This window comes from Diachasmimorpha longicaudata, chromosome 13 (assembly GCF_034640455.1).
Source record: "Diachasmimorpha longicaudata isolate KC_UGA_2023 chromosome 13, iyDiaLong2, whole genome shotgun sequence".
In the NCBI taxonomy this organism is placed as follows: Eukaryota; Metazoa; Arthropoda; class Insecta; order Hymenoptera; family Braconidae; genus Diachasmimorpha; species Diachasmimorpha longicaudata.
In genome coordinates this window covers 2,590,738-2,618,162 of record NC_087237.1, presented here as the reverse complement: position 1 = coordinate 2,618,162, position 27,425 = coordinate 2,590,738, and the positions used below count along the sequence as shown (strand labels likewise).

Sequence of the window (27,425 nt, the reverse complement as noted above, 5' to 3'; positions counted from 1 at the left end):
AATGCGAGGCTTCCGTTCCAGTCTCTTTTGCTTGTCTGTTAATTTGTTCCATGTGCAACGATATATCCCACGTCGTAAAAACAATTGTGGTTTTTTTTTTTGTTTCGATTCATCACAGAGTGAAGTTGAGGATTGGCGGTTGCCATTGTTGAGTTGAAGTGATATATTTTGTCGGTGTGTGGTGCCATCGGGGCATCGAGATGCCGTTGAGTATCAAGGTTAACCTCCGGGTTACCGGACACTGCAATCAAGGCGGCAGAAAATACATGGAGGATATGTTCAGTGTTGCTTACCAACAGACATCCGATGATAAAGACCTGGAGTATGCATTTTTTGGTATTTTTGATGGACATGGGGGCGGTGAAGCCGCCACGTTTGCCAAGGAACATCTCATGGATATTATTGTCAAGCAGAAGAACTTTTGGAGTAACAAGGACGAGGATGTGCTCAGGGCTATACGGGACGGTTATGTTAACACTCACTACGCCATGTGGCGGGAACTTGGTCAGTTAATTAATGATTTATTTGTGGATAATTTGCGTTTTGGTGGGATTTTCAGTGAGGTTTCAGGAGGCCTTGTTTATTTGGAAGACAGGGGAGAACTCTGTCGTCCTCCCGCGTATTTCCCCCACTCCGCCTACACCCATTTTCGATAGAATATCTAGGTTATGTAATCGAGAAATATAACCTAAAGATTCAAAGTTTTTTGAGGGGTTTTGGAGCATTGGGGATGGATGTTACGTGGGGAACGGCCTCTAAGGAAGTTTCGGCCGATTATACAAGGTCATTGTTGTGGATTTTCCAGGAGTTTGAGGGATTTCAGGGCAGGTGAATGTTTTTTTTTTGCGAGTTGGTGATGACGTTTGGGGAAGTGTACGAGTGATGAGGAAATGAGTGTTTAGGGTCAGGGTGATGGATGGTCATTGGGGGATGCCTTGAGTTTACGGTTTAGGGATGTGTACTCAAGGTTTAGTGACGATTTATGGGGTTGGAAATTGTTTCATGGTCTAGCGGATATTTTTTTTAGTTATTTATTTGTTTATTTTGTATTTGAAACATTCAGACTGTTAAGACTTCTTGTACCGAGCTTCAAGAATATGTGTACGGTACAAAGGTACAAGGTTTTAATATTAGTATCGGAGCTTGTTAAAAATCCCTTCATAAACTTGGAGGGTTTTTTCTGAAAGTACATTATAAAAACCGTCTAGAACAGCTGTTAAAAATACAGGAGAGTGTGGGGTGTTAGAGTAACTTGATTGTAAAAAGTAATTACTTCTGTGAGGACTTGTCAAGTGACTTGACGACAGGTCCTGACCATTGTGAGAATTCATGTCGAACTTTTCTATGATTGGGGGGGGGCTGACAAACTGGTGTCCTAAATTTTTTCTAAGCTTCTTCGACGGTTCATTTCAGAGATATTACTTTTCTCTAATAACTAGGGGTTTTTATATTTTTATAACATATTTAACGTCTGTCTTCAATATTTGCTAAATTATGGTATTTATTGAAAATCCCATTTTCCCCCGTAAGTTAACAAATCGAATTAATATCCTCCTTTGATCTCTCCAGACAAATGGCCGAGGACAGCGTCAGGGCTCCCATCGACTGCCGGTACAACAGCGACCATCGCTTTCATCCGCAAAGGCAAGATTTACATCGGTCATGTGGGTGATTCTGCGATAATCCTGGGCTACCAAGAGGACGGTGATCCAAATTGGAAAGCTCGGCCTCTAACCAATGATCACAAGCCAGAATCAATTCCCGAAATGACTCGTATCCAAGAATCCGGTGGTAAAGTTGTTTGGAAATCGGGGGTTCCCCGAGTTGTGTGGAATCGTCCTCGAATTGGTCACAAAGGTCCAGTCCGTCGTTCAACGCATATAGACGAAATACCCTTTCTGGCAGTGGCACGTTCCCTGGGTGATCTCTGGAGCTACAACTCTGAACTCAACACATTCGTTGTCTCCCCAGAGCCAGACGTCAAGGTCATGACAGTAGATGTCAAGACCCACCGTTGCTTGATCTTCGGTACAGACGGCCTGTGGAACATGTTGACACCAGAGATAGCAGTCGCCCTGGTCCAAAGGGCTGAGAGGCACAATGAAAAACAGTTCATCGCCTCTCAGCAGACAGGCAGTGGCGGTGACACCCAGATGTGGATAAATCCTTCGAAGAGTCTGGTGGACTCAGCTTTGGAGAGATGGTCCTCAACTCGCCTGAGAGCTGACAACACAAGTGTTGTGACGCTAATGCTGGATCCACCGGGTTCAGCCCAAGGGGATTTTGTAGTGTCACGAAAGAAGGAGAAATTCGCACCGACAGGGCCTCAGCTGCAGCCCCAGGCACGCCCTTGTGCCTCTATTTCCCCTTACATTCGTACTGTACAGATGAGGACAGAGGCAGAACAACAAGTAGCTGATGTTATTCAGGATGCTCCAGTTGTGGAGGCGATGGCTTCTGATGCTGTGACAAATCAACCTCCTCAGTGTCCCTCCTGTTTGCCCTCAGGAACACCTGAAGATGCTCCAAAGGTGCCAAAAGCTGCAGAGGTCCCCGAAGCATCCGTTGAAATGTCAGAAATTGAAGAAACTAAATCCTCCAGAGACAGTGATGATATTGTCCAGTCGTCGGCGAGCTTGATGCCTGCTTCAGGTCCGAATGAGGTACCTGAGGGTGCTCCAGAGGTTCCAAAGTCTTTGGAGATTCCCACAGCTTCTGAGAGCATTCAGGTTGCTGAGGTCTCTTCGAGTGATGCTGCTACTTTCCAGAGTAATGGCTTGCAGGAGGAGAGGAGTTCTGGTGATGTGCCAGATTCTGAACCACAGAAACCGGACTCACCTTCCAAGGACCTAGAGGAGATACCATCCAACCAGACACCACCTGTAAATCAGTCTCTCAGGAAGCCACTGAATCCGTCTAACAGTATTCAAAAGCTATTATTGTCGAGCAAGTCAGAGACTTTTAGAATCACCAGGCAAACTGATGAGATCAACAGCGGACCCAGACTGAGGAGATCCAATCAATTTAGCATTCAGAGTATTAAAGAGGTATCCACGACGTTGAGTACGAGGAGAACCCACTCGAGTATCGGGGAGAAGAGGACTTTGCTCATTGCCAGGAGCGCCAAAAGACGAACTGTCGTTGGCAATCGTTCTCAGGTGATGCCGGCGTGTTCTTCGTCGAGATTGACCCGGAAAAAGGAAGTTGAAGTGGTGGATTGTATGAGGGAGGCATCAGGGAATTCAGTGGATCCCATCAGGGAAGGCTCAGCTAAGAGGAGACACAGTTCCACTTTCGAAAAAGAGGAGGCAATCTTTGGGGAGCAGGAGCCATGCTCCAAGAGAAGAACCAGGTCCGAGGATAGGCGGTGCCCTGGGGACGAGAATAATCCAGATAATCAGGAAAAACAAGCACCCAAACAGACCCGAGTCAGATGGCCGGGCTGTTCTCTAGCCTCAAAGACACGAAGTTCAACTCCAGGGACCTCGTACACTTCCTCTTCTCCGAAAGACTCCCACCAGGAGAGAATATCCTCTCCTGGTTATCAGCGAAGAAGTCTGGAGAAAAAGGCAACACCAGTGAAGACAATCAGAAGGCCCTCAATTAATGGAGTCAGTCGTGTTCAGTTGCGTGGTAGTTTTGCTCTGAGGGATTCTCTTACCCCCTGGGATCAGTCCAAGGGCTCCAGGAGATCGACTTATGAGAGAAGGAGTACATCCCTGAATCGAACTAGTGGTGAGTCATCCAGTACTCCCCAGATGTGGCTGAGGTCTGACACAATTGCTGCCACACCTATCAAGACCCTGAGATCAAGGAATGTCGACATCACTGGACATACAGTGCCTCCTCAGGTCGCCCATCAGTATGGAATTGTCAAGCAGAATAGAAGTCTTGGTAGCAAGGTAAGCACTGGGGGAAAAGGAAAAATTAAACAGGGAACGAGCCTTGGGGGCGGTGGTACCAGTGGTAGTGGAGGTGGCGTCAGTGGGATTGCTAAGAGAGTCAAGTCTGTTAGTCCTTATAATCCCAGCGCTAGGTCACTCAACACGAGGTCCAGACTCAAACGACTAGGGAAGTAAATGTTTATTCCAATTCTGAATTCTTCAATTGTTCTAGTTGTGAAGGAACTTGAAGGCCTCGGATGTCTTGGACTTCAGAGAATTGTTTTGACAAAATGAGTAATAAAAAATTGAGTGAAGGAGGTGAAAATTAAAACCTAATCTCAATGTAAATTATTCACTGTCCAGGTGGAATTGGTATCGTGGAAAGAATGACCACAAAAATAAATTCTCAAAAATATTTTCAATGAGTTGACAAAATAAATAAATTGATAGAGCCTCTGAATGAATAGACATCCACCAAAACGGAGTCTGAGTCATCGAGGTACAGACTTCACTGCTGAATATTTTAAAAATTAATTCTAGGTAGCCTTGTTCCTTCAGTTTGGTTTTTTCCTTGTTTAGATGATCATTATCATATTTTCCATTTCCTTTGGAATTGGCGGTGTCTCTTTTTTACTGGAACTTTTGTCCGACAGATCGAATTTGAGGGGGTAATTATTGTAATCTTGAGCTCTAGTTCTTTCGACTATGGACTAGCCTCCAATTTCCATGATTTTTATGTTACAATCAACTTCATCTCCCAAGGATTAAAAAGAAAAACAAAGTGATCCTAACCTCAAAACTTCATTTCGTTGCTAGTGACAAGACTTTCGCCCCAAAGTTCTGATTAGTATTGAAATAGGTCCATTAAAAATCGAAGTGACTGAGTTTTGAGTTGAAAAAATCGACAATTGAATTTCCAGTGAATTATTAGTTCAATCTTATCATGATTCTCTGATTGAATCCTGTCGTCTTTATCGTCTTCCTTTATATTTACTTTTTGCTAATTGTATCATTGTTGAAGTAAAAAATCTGGGTTTTGTGGGGAAGAGTCAAAAGTCTAATAATTCAACAAGATGAAGTGAAAAATACAATGAGGTTGTTGACATCATGAATTATTCATCACCTCAGTTGTTTTTTTTTATCGCTTAACCAATCGATTGATGAATTAGAAATCCATCGCAAACTCGGGGCCCTGCTGTAGACTTTAGACTGACGTCCCTCTTGTTTTATACTAAAATTGATGGAAAATGAAAATTTCTGATGAACTTTCTAATTACAGGGATTTCCACTTAAATTATTTAAATTGTAGAAAAGAAAAATTACAAAAAACATAACATAATCTAAAATGTAAAAAAGATTTATAACGACACGTGCCTATTAAGTTACCAAGCTGAGTGGCTAATAAGCAAAAAATGTGAATTTAAGAATTATAAAGAGTATAAAGACATAAATAATACCTCGATAGTGTTTTACGTGTACAGATGAGCGAATTTATAAGAAATGAGTGGTTGAAAAATTTTGAAGGGTCGAATATGTACTAAAATGATATACAAATTTTGGAATTTCGGGTTGAAATGGAGAACAGCAAAGGTTATTTCACTGATGAATAACTTCCAGAGAAAATGGCAAGAGGATTTTAGTCGGAGAATGTAATTAATAGTAAAAAAAAATGTCTTGATCATTTTCTCATCCCAACAACTTCCAAGATGAACAACATTGGAAGAGTTTTTGACAATAGAAAATTCCTTTGGAATTGTATTGTCTCGGGAATAAACGATATTTTGGAAATTCTTACAAACCTGTGGGAAGAAATTAATTCCCAAAAATCTCTTGACTTTTTCTCGTGACATTTGCAGTTGAAATATACGTTTCTTCATTTCAGTACTGATTTCAAGGAATTATTTAATTAACTGATGAGCTATTTCGTGTGCAAGCTGTGCACATGCGGACGTTACATACACGACTTGAACATTTAATTATCGTAGAGTAATTGGTAGATGAAACTCTACATCATCTGTGGTAGACAAAAATGAAATCAGATATTTTTTGATTATCGAGTTGATTCGCTTTAAAAATTGAATTAATCAAATTAGGGTTAGGTGAATGATAAATTGTTGGAATTCAACAATTTGTTTTTATTTTTGAGAATTTTAGGGTAGTGTGATTGTCCACATTTATAAATAACGGATAATTGATGTAAAATAGCGAATCGTAACTCGAAAAAAAGAAAAAAAATGTGATTTAATTGATGAGTGGAAACAGAACCAGGAGAATTGAAATCTGTATATTTTAATTTTAGTTGAGGGAGTCTCCAGAGATGGGATAACGAATAATTAATAATAAAAGTATAAATAGTCAATAATTATTTGTCTTGTTTATTGCAAAAAATGTGCATTTATTTTCTCCCCGTCTTTTTCGTTTCTCCTTCACTCCTCCAGACATTAGTTTTTTAAGAGTAATTATTTACAGTGGTTCTTTCAATACATTTGTTCATTTACTGCTGTTCCATAAAATCTTATTCTGATTTTGAGGTTAATTCGGTGGTGAAGGGGCAGGGGAGATATTTCCAGAAGAAAATGTCGCGAAATTTTTCACAGAACATTTCCAGCTGGAAAATTTTCTCCACTCTGACTCCCGGAGTGAACAATTATCGATAAAATTCCATGATCAGTAAGAGGAAGTAGTTGATGGAATAAAAAAAATGACAGCAAACAACTTCTCCACTAAATCAAATCGCGCATGTAGACCTCAAAATCAGGTAACTCTAACAAACATTTTGACTGCTGTTCGATTGTCCGATCCATCGATAATCTCCATTAAATTGAATACTGAAAAATATAACTTGGCAAGAGATTACACGTACACCACACAGTAAAAGTCAGGTTAGGACTTCGGCCGGTCCTTAGTTTTCATTATTATTTTTTTTTACAACGATTCATACTGAGGACAGAGGCGATAAGGCACAGTTATCATCCGCGGGAGCAAGATATTATTCCTTCACTCTCTCGTAGTTAATTTTTTTAACCTTAATTACTCTAAATATTAAAGGCGTGAGACGCACAAGTATACATTATTTACAAACATCTCTTCTCAGTTACTTGAGTCACAGATTGCGTAGAAAATAATAGGTAATTCAGTAGTGGAATGATGAAGAGACTTTTATGGTTAAGAGTTAGAAAATAATAACACCATGAAGTAGCCAGGAAGTTCTCAGGGGCCAATGGCCTCTCTCTCGACATCGAGAGAAATTCATTTGTTTATACGTTTAAGTTAGTTCTATTGAAATGTTTAACGTGAATCATTTCTGAATAATTATTTTTTTTGACACATATTCTACAGAATTTCCTGTGCTCAAACATTTAATTTTTCTATGAGAAGACAAGTAGAATAGACAACGAAAATTTCAATTTAATTTGAGGAAATTCCATGGAAAAATCAGGAGATCCTTTAAATGCATTTTATTTCATTGAGTAATTATGTGGAAAAAATTTCATTCTCTACTTTGGGCATTTCTTTCATTTTGTCCTCATGGTTTAGGAAGAATAAATATTGGAATAAAATACACAGAGAATGAACATGGCTACTGGTCTGTACACTATTCTGAGTTATTTTCTGATTTATTCGCAAAAATATACGTATCAACTTGTCGTTTATCTTCATCAATTCACTCCAGAATTATTTTCACTCGATTGGACCTTCACGACTCTTTGGTGAACCCTCTCAACGTCATTTAAGTACTATTTTGGCCCATTTTTCTTCATTGAATAACAAAAAACAATTATTACCGATGTTATCATTCCAAACAATCGTCGATGCAGTCGAGCATTAGCACCTAACCTCTTCAACTTTGTTCACCAACGCTTACTTCTGAATCAATCGTCAAAAGAAAGAAAACCTCGACTTTCACTTCACAGTCTCGTCGTGACATGCGCTGAATGCATTGAAATACGTCCGTGCACCGACGAAAGTCTCGCATAAAAGACAACAAAAAAAAAAAGAAATAAAAATAATGCAGTGGCGAAGTGAAAAAGAGTGAAAAGTCCACTTTCTAACCTCTAAATAATTTTTTCGATTTCGAGACAACCCGGAGAAAATGTCGAGTACAAAAAATCCCTAGACATTTTCCCCCACCTATTGCCAAACTTGAAAAAACAAAAGCTTATTTCAAATTTGTCCAATCGAGCCTCAAAAATCACCTTATCACTAATCAATAATTAATCATAACAAACAGGAGTGACAAAAAGTGAGGTTGAATAATCCAGGGATTTATCACGTTTTCCCATGATTGAATCAGTCAATGTGAAAAAAATACATTACAAAAAACCCTTCTTCACACAGCACAACCTGTTCTCTTACCAAACATGACCTTAAGCTCCGGTACAATAATTTTTTTGATAAAATGATTTGTCTTAGCCGTTATCATGTCTCTCTTTTGATCCTTTTTGTGAGACTTGATTCCGGGCCGATGAACGAGAAATGCATTGTCGAGAATTAAAAAATCATAGTCTAGCACACAGAGCTCGTAGCCCTGTGTCATTTTGTCACTCTTACCCTCCCAACTGAGTCTCTCGTCGTACGATGGATCTGAATTTGTTCCTATGAATATTGGCTCCCAGTGAACAAACGTACCTGTTCTTTTTCCAGCGTGAAATATGTGGAGGCCATCGGTTTCTGGTGCGTCTTGCCATTCTTTACTTTTTGGAATATTGTGACATGCCGAGCAGACTTTTTTGTGGAATGGTATTGCCGATCCTGATTTCAACATTTTTTGCTGGAATTACAAAATTATCACATTGCAATTTCAACCAAAGTGTTGGTCTTATTATTATTATTCATATATAAACTTTTTTTAAAATTTTTACATGAGAATGAATGGACCTATAACCTAAAAAATCAAAGAAAAGAATTTGAACAGTAAAATTACTTTCCTTGAACGACAAAAAAGAAATAACTTACCAGGGCAGTTTTATTCTTGGGTGGTAAACTCTTCTCGTCGACTTCAAAAATTGATAGAACAAAGACCTTGGGATTAGGTGTCAACAGAGCTGGCTGATCACGTCGTCTAATCATCTCCAAAAATTTTGAGGGCAGCTCAGGGCTGGGATAAAGCTCGATATCACTCGCCAATAAATAGTGAGTCACTGCTGTCTCTCTGGCAATGTTACGACCGACGTTTACAGGGTACAAGAGATTCTTCTCCACCTTGTACATTTTTTTGTTCTGAGGATTTGCCCAGGGCGGGCCCAGAGTGCAGTTGTAGGAGTCGTTCACGACCTCTTTGCTCGGTGGCACCTGGAAATATCAGGGAAATTGTTAACGTTTGTTGTGTTATTCGAGCCGAGAAAATGGTTTGGGGGAAAACTTTGAAAAAATTAGCCAATTAAATATCAGGGTGGATAATTCACGCTTCCTATTGATCTCCATTCATAAAACTCAGGTGAATTACTATTTCAAGAATTTTCTTATTGATAATTTTCTATCGTTAGGTCCATGATAATAACAAAGAGATGGTCTAAGTCAATGAATGATGACCTAAAATGAGGGAGTAATGAGACTAATCGTTATCAAAATCTCCAATTATTAATCGATCGATAATAAGTGGAAAGCTAGATCTAGCTCTGAAAAATGTCTTCGAACGCTTATTATTGAATAGATAATTAAATAGCAATTAGCGACGACAAATAATGCTTCAAGGTTTGTACTCAGGAATGGACCCAAATTGAATTTTAATGAGGTCAATCACTGCTCCGACAACAAAATAACACATTTATTGATCGTGACGATTGACGGATCGTTACTATTTCATTAACGACGATGACGACATAATTATATCAGTAACTATTTGTTCTATGGAAAAACGTCTGAAGTGGTTACTATCAACTTTACAAAATTTCTCGTAAAAATGTAGTCACATCCACCAAGACTCATATATTCCCTTTAATAATCCCTCATAAATACTGAAGACGTCACTCACAACATTCGGCACGTGTTTGCTGCTGAAGTACACGTGAAAGGTAACAAGTTGCGATACAAGTTCACTCCCACAGTTCCTCAAGTACTTGATCGAGTCGACTGTCGTTTGAAAGTCGTAACCCGGTGCATGCATGGCAATGGATACAGGTGCTCTCCATCTCTCCAGGAGAGGCTCAACATTGTCCAAAAATGTGTAATCAGCGTGTGTGGTGTACGTCAGGGTTTCCCAGCATTTCACCGAGATTGTCATCGGTACATAATTGTAGAGTACCCAGTAGTCCCCACGCTGCATCTTTCGGGGTTCCTGGGACTTGTCTGTACACGCCACGATGTCCTTGAGGTTTAAGGACGACGGGGACAGTGGATCATTCTGTAATGGTGGAGAGAATTAAATGCATTTCTGATTGAATACAGAACATGAATGAATTTTGAGGTTAGAAATGAATCGTAAAGATTTCCGTATTTAATGGTTCAGTATTTAGTCAACACCTTTTCTCTCACTATTCGTTTAGTGGAGTTTTATGACGAAGGAGAATGGAGAACAAGTTTTATGAGACAGTTGATGGCTTTTATACGACATGAAAAATTGTGGACTCGCCTTGAAATGGTCCAGGAGGGGAAGTGGGAACGAGAAATGGTCAGGATGTCCCAGGTATTGCACTATCTCGGGAGTTGTGGAGGAAGGATCTGAAATGATTTATGAGAGGTAGAAGGAAGAGGAGGATTTTCCTTCGGATAATTTTGGTGGTTATAAATTACAAGGTTACAACGGCTCGGACTTCATCCGTTCGATGTAAACGGGACTTTACGACTGTTTGTTTACGTCTCCGGATGACAGCCAACCCAAATTCTTGATGGATTGTCATCATTTTTTCTTAATTTTTTTTTATGAAAATTCAACTGTAAATTTATAATAAAAATCGAAAGAAATAATCGATATCAGATATCGTTTTAGAGGAAATGAAATCGAACTTTCATGTCCTCTGACATAAAATCTATTACATGTTAAAAAAAATTAATGCATCAAACAAATGAAGATTTAATTTTTGAAAAATATCGATGAATAAAAAATACTCAAGACTCACAACCTGTCCCTCAATGGTGTCGTCCTTTCCCAAAATTTTGGTGGCATCAACCCCTTTGATACCACCCTCAGATCCAGCTGTTGACGTATCGATATTCTTCTTCTCGTATCTCTCGATTCCCATGACTCTCGTTGCCCTAGCTTCCTGAGCTGTTTTCGCACTCGAATTAATTTGAATACTTTCACTACCGAAGACGTTCTGGACAAGTGGAGCAGCAACACCACCGGTGTCCCAGTTGGTCCCTTCCTCCTGCCAAGATCCAAAATGCGCACAGACATACAACAAAACGCAGATGTTGAGGACTATCGAGAGCCTCAGGGCCCAATTTCGTCTTGTCATAACGATCATTTCATCTCTCTTTAGTTCATGCTAGGGATAATTCATGATTTTAACTTCACTCGTTGGTTTTTTTCCTATTTTTTTAAGGTCCTTGAGATAATGCTCTGTCTTCCCCGTTGAATTTAACATCAGTACATCATGGCAGGTGGAATGTTGACAACGTCGGCTGACCCTGAATGCAATAATTAACACCGTTTGTATTATGTAGAACGACTGCTGAGCCTGTTGTTGATAAAAAATACAGTTGACTTCCGTAAATGCTAATATTATTTTTTTTTCTATTTCACCTCCCGTTTAGTGCTAATTCGATGTGCTCATATCTTCGACGAGGGGTCATTAACGAGAATCAACTGTACGATCTTTTTATAAAGTTATTCGTATCAGAAGATGGACAAAAATATTAATATTAATGAATTGAGGTAATTGCAACCACAGGACAATACCACTGCAAGATTGGAACGTTTGACTCGCTGACAACAGCGCAAAACACAGAAGTCGTTGGACAATTAATTCGAGATAAAAAAACGACAGACGGTGAATAATGACGATGGCGAATGGCTTGAGCAATGGGCACCAGCGAAAAGGGAAAACTGAGGTGAAATCGTGTGTCATCATCTCTCAACAATTCATGCACCAGGATGAGGCGGCTATTCTTCACAATTGTACCAGGGGGTGGGGAGGAGGGCAGCAGCAGAGATGAGGTCCATAAAATGTCTAGTCCAGGTACTACAAAGGCAAATAGATGTGAAATGAAAACAATAAAAATCGATGCACTGATACCAGAGAAAAGAACACGTGTACATGAAAATCCGGTGCGGATGCCCTGACCGGAAGTGGACGCGCCTGACCGAGTTCGATAACAAAAAATATATTCGTAATCGTACAGTTTCCCGACCCACTAGTTTCTAACTATTGAAATATATTTTTGTGAATTTCTTTATCACAAGATTTCCACAAACCAAAAAAATTCAGGATCGAAAATTCATCAGTAATAAATCAGAGAATATCTTTGGAATGAAAAGTTAAAATTGAAAAATTAAGTGAAGGGATTTTCAGAACGTTGAAAAACAAGTTTTTTAATGAAAACATATTTTCTAAAATTCTGGGGAATTGATGTGTCTCTGAATGAAGCGACTGTTCGTAGTTAAATTTGGTGAAACAGTTGTTATCTGTTGATTCTTCACATGGAAATCTTATCGCGACGTTTGAAATCCCTTCAATGGCACGAAACCACTCAAACCTACGATCCCGATACCAGGAAAGTATGTCTAGATAGTGCAGATAACCATAAATTGTTTCCAGAAGGCAGTAGTTACGTGTTCTGACTCGGGTTTTTTGTTTTCCCGTTGTCGAAGTAAAAAAAGGACGTTCTCAAGACGGAAATATGTTTTTTTTTTCCTACCAAGGATGTGCCAGCGATGGTGGTGAATCACCGAGTTTATTTTCTACCTTTCACTTTATTTCTTTTGATGGCTCTGTGGTGGATTATTTCCAAACGGTTTATTATTGGCACTTGGGAATCCTCAAGAATTCATCTCCACGTTTTCAGAAGTCGTCGAAGACACGCGACTGACAATAACTGACCTTCGGAATACCGTAATTCATTTTGCAGAGAAAGGGCAAAAAAAAAATTGTCGTCCGATGAGCATTTGGGTATTGATGCTGCTTTAATTGCGAAGAATGCAGGTATGAGAGGCCTCTCAAACCAGAGATACACCTTTACTCGACCTTTTCAGGATGATCAGCGGTGAACGACTGGTTTTAAAAATTACTTTTCTCGTCGGCTGTACGTGTGACATTTTCCTAAAAAAAATTTCATCGTTTGAGAAGCCATCCGCCATTGTTATTCGTTCATATTAAATAGATTGGAAAAGTAAAACACTTGGAGACATCTCTACAAGTCAAAACGACTCTCAACCCCAATTAATCCCTACGATCCTAACCTCAAATTATATCAATAAATAATTATAATCACATTTTCCTGAGTGAATCGCCATGATGAGCCTCTGCTGTGATGATAATTATCATCATCACTAGGGTCTCCCCACGTTGATGATGCGAGTAACACGATTCAGAAGTTTTATTTATAATGAGGCATTTCTTTATGCCAATGAGGCTTTCACTGAGTTTCTTTCGCTTTCAACCTCTCACGGTTATCCACCTCAATTCTCCCAAGGTCGTATCTTTCAATTTCAAAACGCTGAAGTTTGTACATGTACTCAGTCCCCTGGAATGTCATCTTTTTCCCCCTAACAACGTAATTTTAGCGCTCAGAAGCCCTGAGGTGTTTCTTGACACTGCCCGAGGGTGAGACCGGTTACGAATTCCCTTGACCGAGTTGACAAACAATACTTCCGTTTAGTATTCAACATTCTCGACTCAACAATAATTAATACAGCGTGCTGATAGGGGAAATTAAGGGAACATTTTCCATAGGAATTCTTTTGTCATTTGGAGCTAATTAAAATTTTGTGAAGGTGAATATTCCAACATCTATGGATTCTATTTTGTATTTAGGGAGTTCTTGACGAGTGGGGTTCCTTCTATTGATTAAAGATCGAGCAAACAGGGAGTTATGGACACGTTGTCGAGGCAGAAAATAGTGGAGCATTCGTGGATTTTGTTTCTTTGAAATTACGAAATTCAGATTGCCCTCTGCGGGGTCGAGGAACCCCTGGCGCTCGTCAAGACGTTTTGGAGTTACTTCACAGCTCAGGAGAAAGGGCCACTTAATGTGGTTTTTCAGTCCCTAGATGAGGAAATTCCGTTAGAGTATTACTGAACGACATAACTTGGATTTATTATACTATGGGATCACATTTTTTGAAGAGACTCGACTGCTCAGTCTTCGAAGGAAACTCAAGATGAACATTTACGAAATAATATGGAGATCTGAGAGACCTAAGTGAGAAAGATATAATCAGAAAGAAGTTAAGCAACTTCGTAATTTATTTATTTAATTTTCCAACTGCTTTTAAATGGAGAACACGTCTTATTAATAATCAAGGCGTTCGATAGAAAGAGTCTTTCATTTATTGACCTGGAACCCAATAGAGCACTGAATTGTTCCCTCAGGAAAATAAATCAACCAGAAATTTTAAATGCACATGGCGATGATGTATGGATTGGCGGATGAAAGAGCCGATCGAATCGCCTTTTCAGCCAGTAAAATTAACGAGCCTTCAGGGAACAAAAGCAAAACACATTCATGCACTAATGAAATGGCGATTGAAATGGAATAGTCGATTGTCATTTCAAGATGAAACAATTTTGAAGGATTTTTCCTATTGAATCAAATGAACGTCAGACTAATCAGGGCGACGTTCAGTTGCCGATAAATTTCATCATAATGATCTTATCTACGGGAAATACCTGAGGTAACATTAATGCTTACTGAGTAAATATTTTCTTGATCGTCGTATTGACTATTCGGAAAAACAGTTGGTCTAAATTGAGTCTTATGTCATCGGCAGAAGATATCAATTAGGTTTCAAGACTGACAGCTGTAATCTATCATGGGATTCTTGCGTTGCCTATAAATGAACAGTTCCTGCTGAGTTATCAGAACTTTTAAAAATAATTTAAATTACAAATTCAATACGAATTTCCAAACTCTTATCGTTTGATTATCTGGATAATTCTGATAAGTAACGACTAGCTTTCATTTGATATCTCGGAATCCAAGAAACTAGGAAGACTTTTTATAATAACCTTTTCTCTAGCCCTGAAGTCAATCTACAAAATACATTCCGATAACAATACCCGGATGTCCCCTAAATACCGAGATATTCCTCAAAAACTCACTTGACCTCTGAGTCGACTTGAAGTTGACTGTGCGCTAAAACACTGCTCATCATCTAGCTTTTCAGTTGCGGTCAACGTCAAGTCTTTTACGAACTTATTTGATCGATTGTACCCTCTCCTGATGACCCAGGAAGACGATGAAAAACCTGAGACAAATGCTGTTGTTATATTTTATCGGAGAAGCCTCGATTTTCCTAACATTTCTTCGGTGATTTCCGGTGTCCAGTCTAACGGTCGACTATTTCCGAATGATTAAAAAATCCCTGCGCCAGGTCAACCCCATTAACATTCCCAGTTACCTGTCCTCGAGTGTCACTAATCCTCAATTCATCAATCCCCAATTAATTCCTTCCCAACTCCCTCGTATGCACGCTCTTATACAATGAAAATGGGGCGCATGTGCGTGTTCTATAATGCACCAAACTCCCCTCCCAGAGTCCCTCCACGCAAAGTGCATTAGATCTACAATATGTACGTTACAGAAAACCAAGAGCTAATCTATAAAACATTCTAATTCCCCAGCGATCGGTGCCATCGCATGTAATACCTTTTAAAAAATTCATCGCACGGCTGACCCTCGTGGCCATGAATTCATATTTCATTTGGTGTAATTGAAGTGTTTCAAACGCCACGTGTCGCTAGAAGATGTTTGACATTGATGCCCGGACTTTCCTGAGGATCGTAAAATTGTTGCATGCCTGGGAAAAATTGTTTTCCCTTTTATATTGATTCTCGAGAATGGGGGAATTGAAATGACTCGTGCACGCAACTAAAATGAGGATATGAAAATCACAAACCTCTTATAGACATTTTAGAATGGCTGGATAAATTGAAGAAATTCGTTTCTGTGATCCTAGACGATTTTTCGTTATACTGGGAGGTTTATTGTTGCTCTAGAGGTGTCTGCAAAAGGATTCCCAGAGTATTTTGCCTGGACAAAATGATAGGAGACTTGGGGGAAATATTGAGATTGTCGGATTACACGTCGTTGAATCCTGGGGGACTGATCCTCATCAAGATAATCCTAAACCAGTTGATCCTAGTGAAAATAACCTCCAAAAAATCCTGTGAATTTCCGTTGATGCAAAAAAATATTACCACAAACAGATGAATTTCTATTGTCTTGTGATTCACGAGGAAAGCAAAAAGCCCTGCAATGTCCACTTGACACTAGCTCTGGCACATATATTTACCGATTATCAGGACTGAATGTCACCAACGATTCCCTTCAAACACTAGCTGTTATACCATCGGATTAAATTCAATAATTTGAGGATCAATTGGCACAGGATCGCAGTGCATAGAATGTTTTTCACTCAAGATTTGTTTGGAATCCAATTGGGATGGGATTGTGTCTCAGATCATTTTGTCAGGATTTATTTCCTCGGGATTAAACAACCTGTCAACGACTCTGGGTGGAATGAAATTGGAAATTAATTAGGTGAATTCACAGAGAGAAAGACCCATGATATTGTCTCTCAAAAGCACATCAGGAAGTGGCCATTGTCCACTGGCGCATTGGGACGAGTACATTTAGGAATTACTGATTAGATGAGAGTGAATCGGAATGAAATGGGATTTACCTCATACCTCAAGGGCTACAGCTGACATCGCGGTAAATTGTGGTGGATTCAGCACCGAAATCCGAGCACCTCGCGAATTGTTCACCAGGATTTAGAAGAGTCCAATGGGCTTTGGCTGTTTAGTCACTTGAATTATTCACTTTGGCTTCAGTTTTTTAATTATCGTTTCGATTTTTCGATTTTACCACTGTCGTCGACGTTCGCGGCTCTCGAGGAAGGACTCCACGAGGTGTGTAGGTGCCCGACTGACTAGCGAGTGTATGTCTCTAACGGAATTCGATCTGGAACTGATATAGAGGCTATGAGAGGGAGCGATTATGCTTCCGTCTGATGGCCATTGTCCGAAACAGTTGATATTAAAATGTGATAAATTTAAACGTAATGACCCGGACAGTTTTTATGTTTCTATTCCGATGTTTGGAGAATTCAAGAGATATTTTTTATGATCCTAAGAATTTTTTCCTTGCTTTTGGAAATTGGAGATATTTCTCTAAGATCTTTGGTGACAACCTAATGTTTTACTGAAATAATTTATTTTATTCAATTAATTTTTTCTCTTCATCTGTTATTGTTGATAGAAACTTCATCATGACTGTTAGGGTTTTGTTGTTATAATTGTCAGAAAATCCTCAAATTTTAGATCATGAACGATAATAAACAATCAATCGTATTTATCGCGATTTAAAATAAATGAACAACTAACCTGTATTAAACAGTACTTGAATAAATACCTTAGAATGCTTCCAAACTTATTCAATCCTCATCATTATTATTATCGTTAATTATGTCAGCTCTTATCAAAAAAATAAAAATTTCAAAATCTCATCTCCATTCTGCCCCAGATAAACCTCCGATAAATATTTGATCGTTCTCAATATCGAATATTACAAAACAGATCGTTGAACCCCAGCCACTAGCTACCAGAAAATTCCAAAAAAAAACATTTCCACGGGCCAGAACAGCGGTTTCTTCCTCACATTTCCCAAGATCCCACTTTCGAGGAATTTACTTTACCAACATCTGCATCTGTCCAAACAAAATTCCGAGCACTAGCTTCTCGTCGATGAATACTTTAACCAGGACGAGCCCAAGGAGAAAAAAAAACCCAAAAAACAAATATGTTTATTTGTGGGGCTGATATGTTCATCGATTTTCCCTGTTTCGATGGTAACACTAACCGGATAAAAATGGCGGTGCATCGAGTTGTCAGTGTTTGTGACTGGGCACCACCCCCTTTCACGTTATTCCATGAAACCTCGGGCAGTTTACACTGTCCATTGCACCTAACGACACACATGTGGTGATAAATCAGAAGATGATTTTACTGTCTTATGAATAAAGACTGGTGTTGATTCAGCGAGAGGGTGATGATGAGTGTAACGAGTGTTCTTTCGACGGCTGATGTGGATTAATGGGGTAAGGAGAGTGGTGACATTGTTGATGACAGGGACAATGTGGTTGTCACTGGGAATATCGATAAATTATTGTCTGTGGTAATTGTTCAAGGCCAGTGGGGAGTGATTGTGGGGAAAGTTGGGGGATGGAGATGTTTCGGGGTTCCAGGAAGTGAGGCCATGAGGTGAGGCACATGGCGACTGGGGACTGATTAGAGAATATCTATGGAATGCCATGGCACGGAGACGATTAGTCGGTAATTAAATGGCCATTATAAATTATTCGAAGATTTCTGGGATACATGAGTTGACTGTTTTCATTTTAATTTGAGGATTTTTGTGAGTCATATGAGAAAATATTTGTACCTCTACTGACAAGACATTATGTCATTGCATTACAGTACGTTTTGTCACACGTTGATTGCATCAGGATAAACCGTGTGTTTTTCTCGGTTTTTCCTATCATAAAAAATTAGACATGTCTTCCTGTACGGACGAATTGGAACAAAAATTTTTTTTTTATAACGTTATCGAATACCGTACTCGTCTGAAGGAGGAGGACTTAAATAGCGTGCTGGCAGTTGCATTGCTGATTTTCGACGACATTTTGCAAAAAAAAATAACTTTCAGAGAAATCTCCTCACTTCTAATTCTTTTGCCGAAGGTACAAAAATGTCAAAGCGACTGAGCTTTTACGGCCTGGTTGCACTGGCCGCTCTTTGCATACTCTTCATTGTAGTCAACCAACGATACACCAATTATATCGAGCACCGTCTCCAACCGGTCATATCGGTAAGTCCATGGAGTCAACATTAAGCAAATATTTTCACTATCTCCTGCAGGTACACGTGCATGCTTTTGGCACATAAGAATAATCAGTAATTCAATGAATTTATCACTGTTGTTAGTTGCTCCAACAGATGTGATTACACGATGAATCACATTTTTTAATAGTCAAATAATAAAACAGAATTTGTGGTTCGCGAGAGGTTTATAGCACGAGTCAAGGTCGAGTAACGATATCTCACGAATAAAACAGTACTTTAAGCTCCCAGGCAGTGAAAATTGTGATTCGAAAGACCATCAAGTTTTCAGGCCTCGTAACGTAAAATACCGGATGCAATACGGCGGTGAAATATTTTCTAAAATATTTCCTTCCAATTATTTTTCATTTCCAAAATATTTCAACACTCATGCATGTGCACGCACCACACACTAGTGCAAAGAAATAGAATAGAAATAGTCACACTGAAGAGTCGAATTTATTCAATCTAGGACGCCGACACCAGGCCGACAGTTAATAGACCCGAGGATCCCTTCCTGGTGAGTGACAACGTTCGAGAATTCTTCGAATGTGCTTTGATTTATCCGTATGATTCGCGATGTTAAAAGAAATTAATCGAGTAAAAAATCCATTTGTTTGGAGAGAGCCTATTTTATTGAATCAGAAACTAGTCTCATAGTCAACGCCAAAAATAGAAGAAAAAATCGAATTCCTAGAGGATGACTCCCTCGATTGTCTAAATCCTGTTTGATGATTTCAATTATCCATTTACCCGTTTCAGGTATTTTTAGCGCGTAATAATCTAACATACATGGAGATGCAAGATGTGATAGATCAGCAGCGAAGGATGATCGAGAGAGATATGGAGGACTACGTTTACCCCCGTGGAAAATACGGTATAAACATCAGGTAGACGATCTCTGAACGTATCACTCTGCATTATCACTTCAATTTTCATTGACTTTTTTTTTCTCTCAACTGTTTACCTCATCGTTCCAGCAACTTGGATGAGCTCACCATGGAAAAAGGTGGAAGACCGATGAGAAGCGTGATAATTGCCACATGGAGAAGTGGCAGTACCTTCGTCGGTGACGTAATTAATGCTCATCCAGCTAATTTTTATCACTACGAGCCATTGCTGGACTTTGGTATCGTACAAGTCAGGGGGCCCCCACTTGCCCAGGAGGCAATTTATAATATTTATGCGTTATTTGATTGTGAATACCATAAACTTGGTGAGTTCATGTGATTGTGAAATCAATTTTTATGGTTAAATTGATATTTCAAAGGTGCTTCAGCAAGAAAATTTGTTTGTGAAAGAATTCAAGTGGTGGAGGTCATTCTATTTATTGAATAGAATATATATTATGTTTTACGACAATATTTCAACATCAAGTGCCGCCCAACCAGCCATAACAAAATGGCACTTCTAAAAATGCTCCAAAACTTGAACAAAAAATAATAATTTTCAAAAATAATTCTCAGGATTCGTTCTCCTCCCTCTCCGCAGATAATTATCTCAATTTTGGTAAAACACATCCATGGGTGTTCAACCACAACACACATCTATGGAGACAGTGTCAAGGTCATAAAAAGCTCTGCTGGAATCCAGAGTTTGCGTCCAAGCTGTGTCGATTATTCCCATTTCAATCTATGAAACTCGTCAGACTGCGACTCAGTGTCGCAGAAGTTCTCCTCGAGGACACAAGGTGGGATAATTACCTGACTCTAGACTATTGAGACGAAATAAACAATCAAAAGAATGACACTGAAGTTTCGTGTATTTTTAGCTTGGGAATTCGACTGGTTTTGCTGGTGAGAGATCCGAGAGGTTTATTACAATCGAGGAAGCACAGAGACTGGTGTCCAACGAGCCCAGATTGCTCGGAGCCAGCTAGAATCTGTGCTGACATGGTATCGGACTTCGAATCTGCTGTTAAGTTGAGTGAGAAGTACCCACGAAATTTCAAGTGAGTAGACTGGACGGTAAAGGAATTCCTAGCGGATTTCATGTTATTCATTAGGAAAACGAATAATTTATTTGATGTCTGACAATGAAACTTATTCGTGGAACGAATTGAAGCCGAACGAAATTCCCTACGATTTTCCAACCATTTTGTATTCGTCTGATTTTGGGCACTCCCAATTTTCAATGAATTTTCCAGAGTTATCAGATACGAGGACTTGTCCCTAGATCCATTTGCTCATGCCAAGGAACTCTACGAATTCTACGGCCTAGATTTTCACCCCAATGTCCAGCGTTTCCTCGAGACTCACACAAAGACTGACGCGGGTGGTGTTTCCAGTACATTTCGTAACTCAAAGGCAGCACCATTTCACTGGCGAAATGACCTGGATTTCGAGGAGGTCCAGGAAATACAGAGTGTATGCTCAAACGCAATGAGACTGTGGGGCTACAAATTCGCCTTGAACGATACACATCAAAAGAAATTCAATCCCCTTATGGATTATCAGCTGATATTGTGATTCATTTCCCTCCAATGGCCTTCACCTCCTCACCAATTGAGTGAGTCAAATTTAATCTGTCGATACTTGCCATTTCCCCAATTGAAAAATGTCTCACAAGACTGTACAAATGACGATTGTTAGTTTTACTTCTCCACTGATATCACCGTAGTCAATGCTGGTGAGACTCTCGGGACAAATTTCCGGTTTTCTTGAAGAATCTATCATCAAAATTTCCCGTCTCCAAGATTTCTTTGTCTCCTGTGATGCCTGGGGAAGTATTTCAACAAACACCAACTCTATCATTTTCATTTTGAGGTTAGAGTGTCAATAATGAGGATTATGCTTTTGGGAATTTACCGCTCAGTACCACCGAAATCACAAATTTATTTCTCCTGGAGAATACCCGTGATTAACCAGCAGTTAGAATAAATTTCACCAAGTAATTGTAAATAGTCGATCGCCTTGAATTGGGGCACGTGGGTCCCTCGGCTACTAATATGAACAATGTGTTTGTGAGGTTATGTGTACGCCCAAGTGCCTGATCAATCCAGACCCCCTTTCCTAGACATCGTTCGCCGGAAAAAATCACGAAAGACACGAAACATAGGAAAATAAGAACCGAGAGGATAGAATTTAGTCTTTTTGGTTAGATTATTCACCGACAATTATTGATTATCGACGTAATGTCAGATCTGCATTTACTATTCAAATACGCCACTGAAGATAATTATTTCCAATGGATATTAGTTTTGTAGTGAGGAAAGATAAAGCGGCGTTGATGCTTAAAGAACTCGATTAAAGAGCTTCATCAGAACATGACAAGAAAACTATTTTAATAGGGTTGTCGAGATGAAAATGGTTGGATATGTTTGACTAGGCTGAGCAATTACAGAAGTCTTACTGCACATCATTTGAGGTTGTATTGTGATGGAGAGAATCATGGTTTCGGGAAGGTGTGTTCAGAAACGAGGGATTCTTCGTGATTTTGTTGAATATTTTTGATGAGTTCTTTAGACATGACCCCAATGAATGCACATAATTACAATTTTGAATTATTTAATTAAAAAATGTATTCACCAAAGATCGGTACAGATTTAGTTCAATTTGTTAATCAATCAATCCTTGAAGTACACTTTTGACTCCATTGATAGCTGCTTTCCACCTGGAACATGACAATTGAAGAAATAAATGTATTTACTTTTTTATTAATCGCAATTAATTTGTTTAATTTATTTCATTCAGATTGTAGATTGATTTCATTAATGTCATAGCGTATATTGAAAAACATCATTTAGAGAGAACATAATTCATTAATAATTAAACTTTATTATTTAATCTCTACTTACAATTTAGTATTCGTGGCACTGCTTATTTTTGCCCTGAACTCCAAATTTGCGGAATGTCTCATTGATTTGATCTGTAAATGAAAAAGTCATAGTTGTAAAGATATTGCTAAGGAATTTCGTGAGGAAGCTAATGTTTATGGTAATTTCAGTGAGGGCAAGTACTAATCATACTTGGTAAGTCATAATAGCGTATATGTTGATATCATCATGAATGAGTAGTTATTGACAGAATTTACAACTCAAGTAATCAAGGAGTTCTAACAGGAAAACAATTCGTATTACTCGAGAATAGGAATTATCTTTGTGATCAGAAAAAAATTAGGTTATGTAGATTAGGAAAGAAAAATTAATTTTGTAAAAAACATTGTACTTTAATAATTTTTACCGTGAGATATTTTTCTTTCATAAAACTTGTTTAAGAAAAGGCTTTTCGAAAAATGAGTCTCGAAATCATCGAATGTTACCGATCAAATCGTTGTTAATTAATTTATATTAGTGAATATTTACCTGCTGAATGTCGCCCCTATCAGGTCATCTGTAACGACAAGAGAAACGATTTAATAACTGTCCCATTGTGATTGGTGAATAAAAAATTGATTGATAATTTTATCAGAGTCCTAGTGAACATCAAGACTGATTTCAGTAATATGCTTGTCAATTGTAAACATCATGTAAATTGGAATGGATGAATAAATTGATAAATTTAACAAATTTTAATTAATAGACATCTCACCATCGTTGCAATTCCATCGGAGGCCATCAGAGGTCAGTAATCCTTCGATAAAATCATGACCCTTTCGATTTTTCTTGGATTGGATCTGAAAGCGGAAGTTGAATTCACAATTAATGACGCGCCAGGGAACGGATTGATGATTTATTAATTTAAAAAATTAACTTCAGATACCAATAAATCTCACCATGTGCATATGTATGACAGGGATAACTAAATATTCATCATGTGATAATAAATTAATTTTAATTTTTTGTTACCAATAAACAAATCTAAATAGCACCTCAACTTACTATGGTAACGAATTGTTTGATTTGTTAAATTGAGGGGACATTAAATTTGCAAAATTGATCCAACTTACATAAATTAATTTCGCATGGTGAGCGGTGTTGGATTACGCTTTTTCCATGGTTCAGACTCCATTTTCTTCCATCACGAGACGAAAGTCTGTAAACATACAAAAATAATTAGTTGAAAGAAATAAATGTTTAGATTATGTTTATTGTGTAAAAGCAATTTTTCAGAGCAAACAATATCGCCACTAATCCTTCTGATTGACTGGAGCGTTTGTGGTACTCATCATATTGATTTTCAAGGATAGAAAACTATTAATTCAAATGAAAAAATCAATCAGTCATGAAATATAACTATTATTAGCATCAACTTGAAATTTCTATGGCCTTTATTAGATTTTTTTCCTTACCTAAATTCGACGCCATGATTTCTGCTTCACCGCGTTTTCAGGTAATTAGCAGAAACTCGCTGCAAAAAAATAGAAACAAAATTTTAGTGAATGGGATTCGTATTTTTTGAGGTTATGTTGGGTCACATGGTGGAATTTCGTAAGAATTCTTCAGATATTAAAAACCAATCAGTCATGGAAAACTTCAGACTGGGGCGGTATAGGTAGCATCACGTGAAATATGTAATTAATGTAATTAACAGACATTACAACGAGCAGAAGAAGATATTTACCTGATTCGTAACTGCAAGGAGTCCACTCCCAAAGCATCTAAGCGTCCCACGTGCATCGTGGCTTCGTCTGAAAATCCCAAAATCACCAAAAATTATTGCACAAAAATTGGTGAGTAAGGCTGCTCGATTATTAATTGGTTAATCAGTGGTGTTTAATGGTCGTAATCACAAAAGGTGTCATACGAACGAGACTATGGTATCATCATAAAGTTAGTACTTTTAACAACGATGTTCCAACCAAATGCAAAAACTATTATCAATAATGCAAAGTCTTGACGTTATTAATCAAATATCACATACTAATATTTAACAGAATTTGATAAATCAATGGATGTTCATGGATATGAACTCAAGAAAATTCTTTCTGAATCGTCTCCGTGAAACTTACCTTGAGAGAATGTTGAGATGAAAAAGAACAACTGATCTGTTCCACTGCTCGAACGCAAATGAACGACAGTCTGCGACGAACGCCGAGTCCAAGTGAATATGGCAGTGGTGCCAATCTCCTGATAGTTTATTTTTCGTCTAGTTATTTTTATATTTTAATAACCACGAAGAATATGGAAGTGTAGTGACAAACCCCATGTAATCTCAGCGGCGAGACTCCGTCCCGACTTTCCGCCTGATTTTTAATTTTAATTTTTCAAGATTAAGGGATGCAACTTGGCTTGATTAGGAACATATCGAAAATTTCTTAATGAGCAGACGAATTTTCAGGCAGTGTACCCAGGGCGCCAGAGTCGAGGCTGGCGCCTCTCACTGTCGGGGTGAGTACTAACATTGCCCTGCCCCTCTCCATTAGTGCATCATCTTTGTCAAAACCGTCTACATCTACCTCAGGATGCCGTACTCGGCGCCAAGAGGATAGACCACCTCTTTGGCGCGGCCTGAGAATTCGCCTGCTCATTGGCAGATTGGAGGGGCGAGTAATCATAATTTTTATTTGATTATTTTCGAACATTGGAGTACGTACACGAAAGTAAACCTTCATATTCATGATCTACAAAGGATTTTCTTCCAAACGAGCTTCAGTTCAACCAAAAAAAATTGTATTTCATTTGTTATCCAGACCAAATCATGGGAAAAATTAAAATGATGATTATTGATTATCCATAGGGCTACAAACAAAATCAATACATGTACGATGATGTATCAACTATGTACAATCAGGTCCATTAGTTAGTTATTCGGTTTGCAATCGTCCGCCGGTTGAATGCATCGTGGTCGAAACAAACACTTCAAGGAGCCCAGTTAACCTCACTCCAAGCGTTAGGCACCCCCAAACACCCAGACCCCATAAAAATGGGTCACCAAACGGCTGAGGAGACGGTGCAACCAGGTAATTACGTGATAATTGAGAAACGCAATTACCGAAAGCTGTGCAAAGTAACAGAGAAGGGAACATTTACCTTGGGGAAGGAGCAAGTAGAAATGGTGCATCTCCTGGACAAGCCGTACTGGACGACCTTTAAAATGCTGCCCTCGAAAACCTCGAAGAAACACGTGTCCTTGGAAGTGACCCTGCGTGCCGAGACGATGGAGGACATTCGTCAGGGACTCTCCAGCGGCACCGACAACAGATTGATAACCGACGACGGCACCTCCCAAAAGCTTTCGAAAGAAGAAATAGAGGATCTTCGTGAGGCTGGAAAGTCAAGCAAAGAAATTGTCACGTCTCTGATCTCTAATAGCAGCTCCTTCACGACAAAAACCGAATTTTCCCAAGAGAAGTACATAAAAAAGAAAGAAAAAAAGTATTTCAGGTGTCTGACAATCAGGAAGCCCACGATCTCCATGATTCAGGAGATCTACTTCCGTCAGGATTCCTCCAAGATAAATTTTCTGCGGATGGACACTCTGTCCCAGATTCTTTCGTACTCCGACGTCAAATCTGAGGGGAAATTCTTGCTGTATGACAGTGGTACATCTGGACTATGTCCAGCTGCACTGCTCAGCAGAATTGGCGCTGACACCAGTGGTGTTATGGTGTATCTCCATCCTGGAAATCAGGCACACCTGACACTCGTCCAGGCCATGAACTTTCCTGGGGAGCTGGTGAATCGAATGATGACTGTGAATCTCTACAATTTTCTGAGGATTTATGAGCAGGGAAAGGAGGAAATCTTGAAGGAACTGGTGGCCAAACACTGCGACTGGAAGAGGACGAAGGAGATGCTTGCTTCAGACGGCATGTCACCTGCGAAGAAGGCTAAACTGGACAATCAGGGGGAGAATGGTCTGGGAGAGGAGAAAATTGAGGGTATGGAGACTATTGAGAATGGAGTCTGTCATATTCCAAACAGTTTCAAAGAACCAAAATGGCTGGGTGAAACCCGAAAAGCTGTCGACTGCTTCAAGAAGGGAAAGGCTGATGGGCTTATCATTGTCACCAAGGAACATCCAGCCAGCATTGTCAATGGTCTTCTCAGTTATTTGGGGGCGTCCAGACCTTTTGTCATTTATCATTGTCACAGGGAGCCACTTCAGGAGACCTATGTCGCCCTCAAACAGAGAAAAGACGTTGTTAATCTGAGACTTTTTAGTAATTTTTGTAGGGAGTATCAAGTACTTCCGAATAGGACACATCCTGAAATTATGATGAATGATCTAGGGGGGTATTTACTGACCGGATTTCTAGTTGAGTGATCTAAAGGGATTATTTTGTACAGACACTGTGATACATTCAGAATCATGCAGTTTTCGATGCGGAATATTTCTCAATCAATTATTGTTTTTTTTGAAAATACTGAAGTGGTTAAATTTTTTTAATGATTTCTGTGATTCTTTTGGGACTATTAAGATTTTCAGAGGTTTTTTTTTCAGTTTGAAAGGTTTCTTTGACTAAATCTTTTAGTTCTTAATGACTCACTTGTTAAAGACGAGACTCGTAATCAATTAAACACATGAAAATATTTTTTTGTAATATTCTCATACTTTTCTAAATGGCCTAAAATAAATACTGAACACGATATTGAATCATTATTGTAGGTCATTCATTTTGTTAACCTAAATTAATGCAGTACACATAACCAACAAATATTTCTTGATTTTTTCGCAAG

At 38.9% G+C, this 27,425-nt stretch overlaps 4 protein-coding genes and 1 non-coding gene across 16 annotated transcripts; 3 read left to right on the top strand and 2 right to left on the bottom strand.

The window, feature by feature from the left end:
* Positions 1-200: 200 nt before the first annotated feature.
* LOC135168591 (protein phosphatase 1D) lies at positions 201-6,246 on the top strand. Of its 4 annotated transcripts, none has more exons than XM_064132940.1 (2): positions 201-504; positions 1,570-6,246. In XM_064132940.1, exons 1-2 carry the CDS (start codon positions 201-203, stop codon positions 4,077-4,079), a joined length of 2,814 nt encoding a protein of 937 aa, XP_063989010.1. In that variant the 3' UTR covers positions 4,080-6,246. The 4 variants fall into 4 exon arrangements, with proteins under 4 accessions (XP_063989010.1, XP_063989012.1, XP_063989011.1 ...); XM_064132942.1 differs by lacking the exon at positions 201-504 and adding an exon at positions 588-824; XM_064132941.1 differs by lacking the exon at positions 201-504 and adding an exon at positions 669-828.
* Positions 6,247-23,838, bottom strand: LOC135168592 (beta-1,4-glucuronyltransferase 1). Of its 8 annotated transcripts, XM_064132948.1 has the most exons (9): positions 23,753-23,838; positions 23,395-23,479; positions 23,169-23,196; positions 22,662-22,732; positions 22,393-22,477; positions 10,943-11,453; positions 9,859-10,227; positions 8,841-9,176; positions 6,247-8,655 (listed from the first exon to the last, which is right to left on the bottom strand). In XM_064132948.1, the coding sequence occupies exons 6-9, from the start codon at positions 11,288-11,290 to the stop codon at positions 8,215-8,217; spliced, it is 1,494 nt and encodes a 497-aa protein (XP_063989018.1). In that variant the 5' UTR covers positions 11,291-11,453; positions 22,393-22,477; positions 22,662-22,732; positions 23,169-23,196; positions 23,395-23,479; positions 23,753-23,838; the 3' UTR covers positions 6,247-8,214. The 8 variants fall into 8 exon arrangements, with proteins under 8 accessions (XP_063989018.1, XP_063989020.1, XP_063989019.1 ...); XM_064132950.1 differs by lacking the exons at positions 22,393-22,477; positions 22,662-22,732; positions 23,169-23,196; positions 23,395-23,479; positions 23,753-23,838 and adding exons at positions 16,676-16,995; positions 17,400-17,592; XM_064132949.1 differs by lacking the exons at positions 22,393-22,477; positions 22,662-22,732; positions 23,169-23,196; positions 23,395-23,479; positions 23,753-23,838 and adding exons at positions 16,676-16,955; positions 17,400-17,592.
* LOC135168595 (carbohydrate sulfotransferase 5-like) lies at positions 17,678-23,378 on the top strand. 2 transcript variants are annotated; one of them, XM_064132964.1, is made up of 9 exons: positions 17,678-18,084; positions 18,175-18,319; positions 18,727-18,854; positions 19,338-19,385; positions 19,628-19,755; positions 19,846-20,081; positions 20,357-20,555; positions 20,637-20,816; positions 21,012-23,378. In XM_064132964.1, exons 2-9 carry the CDS (start codon positions 18,298-18,300, stop codon positions 21,331-21,333), a joined length of 1,263 nt encoding a protein of 420 aa, XP_063989034.1. In that variant the 5' UTR covers positions 17,678-18,084; positions 18,175-18,297; the 3' UTR covers positions 21,334-23,378. The 2 variants fall into 2 exon arrangements, with proteins under 2 accessions (XP_063989034.1, XP_063989035.1); XM_064132965.1 differs by lacking the exon at positions 19,338-19,385 and having other exon boundaries at positions 17,679-18,319.
* A 400-nt stretch (positions 23,839-24,238) lies between the features above and the next one.
* Positions 24,239-24,314, bottom strand: LOC135168970 (small nucleolar RNA SNORD31). The gene has a single exon (XR_010300128.1). It is a non-coding gene; the product is annotated as a small nucleolar RNA SNORD31 (small nucleolar RNA).
* Positions 24,315-25,176: 862 nt separating this feature from the next.
* LOC135168593 (tRNA (adenine(58)-N(1))-methyltransferase non-catalytic subunit TRM6) lies at positions 25,177-27,345 on the top strand. The gene has a single exon (XM_064132954.1). The coding sequence runs from the start codon at positions 25,669-25,671 to the stop codon at positions 27,010-27,012; it is 1,344 nt and encodes a 447-aa protein (XP_063989024.1). The 5' UTR covers positions 25,177-25,668; the 3' UTR covers positions 27,013-27,345.
* Positions 27,346-27,425: the final 80 nt, after the last annotated feature.

Bases quoted from the DNA above. Each gene is read 5' to 3' on its own strand.
- LOC135168591 (XM_064132940.1), top strand. From the start codon at position 201: ATGCCGTTGAGTATCAAGGTTAACCTCCGGGTTACCGGACACTGCAAT. The intron at 505-1,569 runs GTCAGTTAATTA...TGATCTCTCCAG, and splicing joins CGCCATGTGGCGGGAACTTG to ACAAATGGCCGAGGACAGCG.
- LOC135168592 (XM_064132948.1), bottom strand. From the start codon at position 11,290: ATGATCGTTATGACAAGACGAAATTGGGCCCTGAGGCTCTCGATAGTC. The intron at 10,228-10,942 runs GTGAGTCTTGAG...CCACCATTACAG, and splicing joins ACACCATTGAGGGACAGGTT to AATGATCCACTGTCCCCGTC. The intron at 9,177-9,858 runs GTGAGTGACGTC...TGATATTTCCAG, and splicing joins GCAAACACGTGCCGAATGTT to GTGCCACCGAGCAAAGAGGT.
- LOC135168595 (XM_064132964.1), top strand. From the start codon at position 18,298: ATGGCACGGAGACGATTAGTCG. The intron at 19,386-19,627 runs GTGAGTGACAAC...TACCCGTTTCAG, and splicing joins GACCCGAGGATCCCTTCCTG to GTATTTTTAGCGCGTAATAA. The intron at 20,556-20,636 runs GTGGGATAATTA...GTGTATTTTTAG, and splicing joins GTTCTCCTCGAGGACACAAG to CTTGGGAATTCGACTGGTTT.
- LOC135168593 (XM_064132954.1), top strand. From the start codon at position 25,669: ATGGGTCACCAAACGGCTGAGGAGACGGTGCAACCAGGTAATTACGTG.